At 38.3% G+C, this 6,479-nt stretch overlaps 1 protein-coding gene across 1 annotated transcript; it reads right to left on the reverse strand.

Moving 5' to 3' along the window:
* Nucleotides 1-6: 6 nt before the first annotated feature.
* Nucleotides 7-4,719, reverse strand: LOC125252304 (sterile alpha motif domain-containing protein 3-like). The gene is made up of 3 exons (XM_048165490.1): nucleotides 2,831-4,719; nucleotides 948-1,961; nucleotides 7-246 (listed from the first exon to the last, which is right to left on the reverse strand). Exons 2-3 carry the CDS (start codon nucleotides 1,920-1,922, stop codon nucleotides 7-9), a joined length of 1,215 nt encoding a protein of 404 aa, XP_048021447.1. The 5' UTR covers nucleotides 1,923-1,961; nucleotides 2,831-4,719.
* Nucleotides 4,720-6,479: the final 1,760 nt, after the last annotated feature.

Genomic DNA, 6,479 nt, shown 5'->3' on the forward strand with positions numbered 1-6,479 from the left:
AGAGGTTTAGACAAACATGAAAGTGAGTAAATATTCACAATTGTCATTTGGGGGATATAAAGACTGCTTTAAAACAAATTGACTCACATCCTTATCAAGGCTCTCCAGTATTGAAGTCATTTCTGGAATGTCCTCATAACGCTTTGACCTGAATAACTGTATCAGCTTTGAGAGATGACCATCTAGGCCTTCAAAAAAGGACTTGCTCAGGTCCTTTGACACAAGCCTGGTGAATTCTTTGCTGATCTATAAAAACAAATACATTTAAAAATTTAACAAAGACAGAAGGGTCTCAGTGACAGTCTTTAACAGTACTAAATTAAAACAATGCAGGAAGTTAAAACATTTTCATTTCACTCAACTTGACTGAACTGGTCATATCATCTGAGGATATTAAAGGGTTAGTTCACCCAAAAATGAAAATTCTGTCATTAATTACTCACCCTCATGTCGTTCCACACCCGTAAGACCTTCGTTCATCTTCAGAACGCAAAATAAGATATTTTTGTTGAAATCCAATGGCTCCATGAGGCCTCCATAGCCAGCAATGACATTTCCTCTCTCAATATCTATTAATGTACAAAAAACATATTTAAATCAGTTCATGTGAGTACAGTGGATCAATATTAATATTATAAAGCGACAAGAATATTCTTGTGGCTTTATAATATTAATATTGAACCACTGTACTCACATGAACTGATTTAAATATGTTTTTTGTACATTAATGGATCAACAAAAATATCTCAATTTGCGTTTCAAAGATTAACGAAGGTCTTACAGGTGTAGAACGACATGAGGGTGAGTAATAAATGACATTATTTTCATTTTTGGGTGAACTAACCCTTTAAGTTTGCCCATACCTTCTAAAAGAACAGCACATCTTTAATAGCCCAAGATTTTCTGATCAATTTCAAAGCACACAGAAACAAATCAACACAGTTTACCTGTCTCTCCGTAAAAAGTGCAGGCCATCGGACTTTCATTTGTGACACTGGTGGCTCCTCCTCAACGACTTCTTGTCTTCTCAAAGAATATGTGCTACTCATAGCAGCATCAACAAAGGTGATGTCTGGAGTCCTCTTCTTCATCTCATCAGCTATTTGCTCTCTTTCTTTATCTAAATTTTCCTTGTCTTTGCCCTGAGGTAGATCTGGAAGAAAATTTGTTTCACAACGTCTAGGTTTCTTCACTTTGTTTCGCTTTCCTCTCGTCTCCCCAAGACCTCTCTTTTCAGAATTCACTTTCAATTCCTGACAACCTGCATCTCTCAGCTTTTGTCTGTAGTTTCCCATCTTAAACTTTAAACTAATTTTCCACCCATACCATCCAGATGTGGAGCTTGGCTCTTTAAGACAGGGGTGTTTTTCAATTAAGGCGGCCGCTACACTGTCAATCTCTTCATTCCCAGGGTAGGCTTTGTATGAGTATATGGTTTCTGCAAGTTTCTCAAGGATCTCAATCTTCATGTCCCTGGGAATTGACAGAAGTGTTCCATCCTTTCGAAATGCCTCATTACCATGTCTTAGCCTCAGCTCCACATCATATGTAAAAACTGGGATGGGAAAGGCAGTTGGCCATGGCTGCAAACGGGTGGCAGATGGCTCTGAATGGATGCTGGGTGAAGAAGTTGATGGAGATGATGATTCACTTAAAATTACAGTGTCTAAACTGGAGTCTGAGAGTGTATCTGGAAAGGTGGTGAAAAGGACCTTCAGTGTCACCTTGTCTTTGGGCAGATCAGCTAAATGTGTAAGGTTACAGAAATCATGGAAATCTTCATCTTCATATTGAAGGTCAAAAGGGTCTTTCAGCTGGAGCATGCTTTTAAGTTCAAGCTTGAGGCCATCAACAGAATCTGGAACAGGATCAAGTCTAACTTTTTGAATGTTCTGTGGGGAGATGATCACGCGAAACAGCATTTTGTTATAAGAATAGGAAATTCCAGGGTTTCTCTTCAACTGGGGAAAGAGTAAAAAGATGTGACTATATTGATTGATGATTACATTCTTTAAAGGTTTAGTTCACCCAAAAATGAAATTTCTGTCATTAATTATTCACTCTCGTTGTTCCACACCCGTAAGACCTTTGTTCATCTTCGGAACACAAATTAAGATATTTTTGATGAAATCCGAGGGTATCTGATCCACACATAGGCAGCAACGTCATTGCACCATTTGACATCCAGAAAGGTAGTTAAAAACATGGTTAAAATAGTTTGACTGCAGTGGTTCAACCTTAATGTTATGAAGCAACGAGAATACTTTTTGTGTGCAAAAACAAAACAAAAATAGCATACGTAGCGAACTCAATGCAGGCCTCCTTGTTTATGTCCAAACACCAACTCAGTAGCAGATGCTGAACATGTGAGCAGCACAACACATGCATGTGATGCTGACACAGGACCCAGCCAAGAATGAGCCGGCATTCGGTCATAAGCAAGGAAGCCTGCACTGAGTTCACTACATATGACAATGGTTCAAATTGTTGAATGAAATCTTTATTTTTGTTTTGTTTTTGCACACAAAAAGTATTCACGTTGCTTCATAACATTAAGGTTGAACCACTGCAGTCACACTGACTATTTTAACCATGTTTTTAACTACCTTTCTGGATGTCAAAAGGTGCAATGACGTTGCTGCCTATGTGTGGATCAGATACCTTCAAGTTTGATCAAAAATATCTTAATTTGTGTTCAGAAGACGAACCAAAGTCTTACGGGTGGGGATCAACATGAGGGTGAGTAATTAATGACAGAAATTTCATTTTTGGGTGAACTAACCCTTAAATGTGAACACCTAGAAAATCATGTGCATTTCAACAAACGTACCTTAGTGAAGCAAGAAGGTTTTTGGTGTGATGTATAGCTTTCCAGCTCTTACATATGGATAAAGTGGATGGTATCCATTAAGCTCCTGGGGTTCCACAACCTGCAGTTCAGAAGTGCAATTACTCGTCAGCTCATAACTTCGCAAATGCTCTATGTACCAGGCTTTGAAAGGTTTGAGGATGAATGACACTTTGTTGTTAACAATTATCATTTTAACAATCTCGCCAAAGTCAGGCAGTCCACTGGTGTGCCCTACAGACAAAAACATTCCCTCCGAGTACTTGGTACCATTAATGCATGCATGGGTTGAAAGAAATACAGTGTTTGTGTTTCCATATTTATGCTCAATGGCCTGCCTCACTGAACGTTCAAGTGTGTCAGGTGAAACGACAGCAACATGTCCTACTTCTAGATCAGGTTTGAAAACACTTGGCAAATCAAGGTAGTAAGCCAAAGCAAGCTGGTGCTTTTTGGCCTGAGTGAGCAAGACATTCTTGAAGTTTTTACCATCATGTACAACTCTCTTAAAGAAGTTGTGTTTCGCCTCAAAGCGAATAGTCCAAAAATCAGTCAGAGGCCCAAATCGACTAATCATTTCAGGATAATGTTCTAAAAAATGATGCTTCGGGAGAATGTGGAAATCTGGAAAACACTCTTTCAGCAAGCACCTGTGCTCTGAGATTTTGGACTCCAAGTAGCACAGTGTCTCATCAGTGAATTGTCCAGTAGCTAGGAGCTCAACAATATCTTTCAGATCTAGTATGATTTGCCAAATTTTGTCTCCTTCTGGTACTCTGTGACCCATCATCAATGGCAGTAGCCTTAACAGAGTCCAGTTTTCATGGCAGTTTCCACCAATTGAATGTTTTGACACAAATGTCTTTGAAATTTGTTGTGGTTTGTTAGTTTTATCAGTAAACTTGAAAGGAAAAGACTTGATGATGTCATTAAGGTCATCTAATGTGAAGTACCTTTTGGAAATAAGGGACTTTATGCAAAGACTTAACTCTGTTGGTACTATACCTTCAAACAGGTCATGCATAAAATCTGGAGGAAACCCTTGCACTGTCTGGAAATAATTAAGTTTATCAAGAACACAGTCTCTCTTTACTCCATCCAGAGAAACCAGTGAATTCGTCTTCAATTCCTCAAGGGTCTGTTTGTGAGTTTCAATCGTCCTGAGTGGAAACACCCCCTCTCTGACTTCATGCAAGTCAATATCCTTGCGACTAGCTAGGCAAAATCTGCAGAATTTATCAACATTGAAACTTTCTTGAAAGCCAGCTAGTGAGTGGGCCCCCAAGTTGTCCGCTGACACATACAACACAGAACCCTTGACACTTGTTCCCAATTTTTGAACATACAATCCGTCCTCTTCAAGGACTTGAATGTCCCTAATCAGTGGTTGAAAAATGGCATCATAGCCATAATTCTTTACATCATTGCTATTACACAGACAAGCCAGAAAAATTGACTGTACTGAAGACCTATACTGTGCTGGCAAGTTTGATATCACCCAATACACTGCACAGACCTTATGCTTTTTTTTTGATGTTCCCAGTGGGTTACATACCTCATAGTCATCTATATACATCCCAAGTGCAATGCTTAAACTCTCTGAGGAGAGCAAAGGATTGCCTTTGCAGTACAGTCCATCTCTGTATGTCTTAATCTGACCGGACTGGTCAGCAGTTTCCTGCAGGACTTTATCCAAAATGTCATCACGGTTCAACAACTCGGTCAAAACTTTCAAAATTGGAATATAAACAAACTTTTTTTGAGAGGACGATTCTAAAAAATATTCAACTGGCTCAATTACTTTGAAGTTGTCCTTGTAATAAGTGGTTCTTTTGTATTCGGTTGCAAACGGGCCACTCTTTGAAAGGGAAGTTAGGATTTGTTTTTTCGACTATCTCAGCTAAGGCAGCAGTCACTTCATTGGTTAATACACAATTGTGCTTAACCAATACACTTTCAATTATTCTTGGAGTGAACTCTTGCACAATTGAATAAACACTGCAAAGCTCATTTACAATTTCCTGTGTGGTGGCTTTTGAGACATGTAGAGTTGTTTGCATGCGAAGTAACAGTGATGCTACTTTGTGTTTAACCAAATCCTGTAGGTCTTGGACATCTATGTCACTATCTACTGTTGAGCAATCTAGGCTGAATGAATGGATTTGAGAGTCTGTACTGTCAGGGTTTGAATCATCAGGAATGCAAGTTTGATACAAGTCTGTTCGAAAATCTTTCAAAGTGCTGTGGTGATGTTTCTTACTTTTATGAGCATGGAAAGTGCTGTACACACTGGTCTGGAAACTACAGTCTTGAAAGGGGCACCTCACTGACTCTTTCTTTTTAATGTGTGTTTTAAGATGTGCAAAATACTGTGAAACACTGCAAGCCTCTGAATAATTACACAGGTCACAGCTCACATTTGAGGTTGCTTTAAGAAATTTTGAGGAAGCTTGAACACACTGACTATGGTCGCGAGTTAAATGCTTCTTCAGAGACAGTTCACTCCTAAATGTGCATACACAATCTTTATAGATGCATGGGAGTGGACAGTGACTTGCCTGATGGCAGTGTTTCAGCTTATAGTGTGTGATTAGGGTACGCTGGTTGGGCGAGGAAAATCTACAAATCTTGCAACACCACCTCATCGATATAGAGTTGTGCTTCCACTGTGCTTGCACTGTACTGATCCTGCAAATAAAAAAAAAAAATTCCAGCCAAGTACACATACACATTTTACACACAGAAATATTCACTGAACATCTACATCCCAAATACAATGAGCAAAAAAATATCAACACTTTATTTTTATGGCTGAGTGATACATTTAACATTATAGTGATGATGTTGCTGGCAATTTAAAATTGAGCAATGCTGTAAATTTAGCTTTTATTAGGTGAAATTTTTCTCTATAAATAACGTAATACTGAATTTCATGATTCTCTCTAACACAAAAGATATAACAGTTTAATCATGTGATTATTAAACTAAAAAAAGTTTCTGTTTTGACATTGCATTAATACAAGATCAGCACACAAGTTAGCTATACAGAAGACCGTTTGCACGTGCTCAAAAACATTTAGACTGTAACGTTAGGTAATTTGAAAGAATAACAACTGAGCATTTAAGAAACAGCACTTTTATAATATAACAACAAAGTAGAAGTAAATGTTGTTGCAAGCATGTATAATAAAAATGCATATTTCTCATACTAAACACAAATATGGACTGGCGGCGCTGCTTCAGATATTACTGGTCATTCGGTGTTTCTATATCCGTGTCCCAATTCAGTGGCTGCGTCATCCTGAGGTCGCATTTGAAGGCTGCATACGTCGTCCAGTCGGTCTCATTTAACGTTAGATTTAAAAGAAATAAAAAAAATTAAGTATTTTATACTTCACGAGGAACAACAGTCAATTTTATTACGGTTATTTTTCTTAAATGACTAGATGACGAATGCAGCCCTAAATGCGACCTCCGGAGGGCGCAGCCTCTGAAATGGGACACAATTTATGATAAAAGCTAACGATATTGAGATCCGATTAAGAACACACTAAAATGTCACTTATATGTACACTGATTTATCTATTTGTCAATATTAACTTAGCCTACAATAGTCATAGACAACTTCTCG

The sequence above is a fragment of the Megalobrama amblycephala genome, linkage group LG18 (assembly GCF_018812025.1).
Source record: "Megalobrama amblycephala isolate DHTTF-2021 linkage group LG18, ASM1881202v1, whole genome shotgun sequence".
NCBI classification, from domain to species: domain Eukaryota; kingdom Metazoa; phylum Chordata; class Actinopteri; order Cypriniformes; family Xenocyprididae; genus Megalobrama; species Megalobrama amblycephala.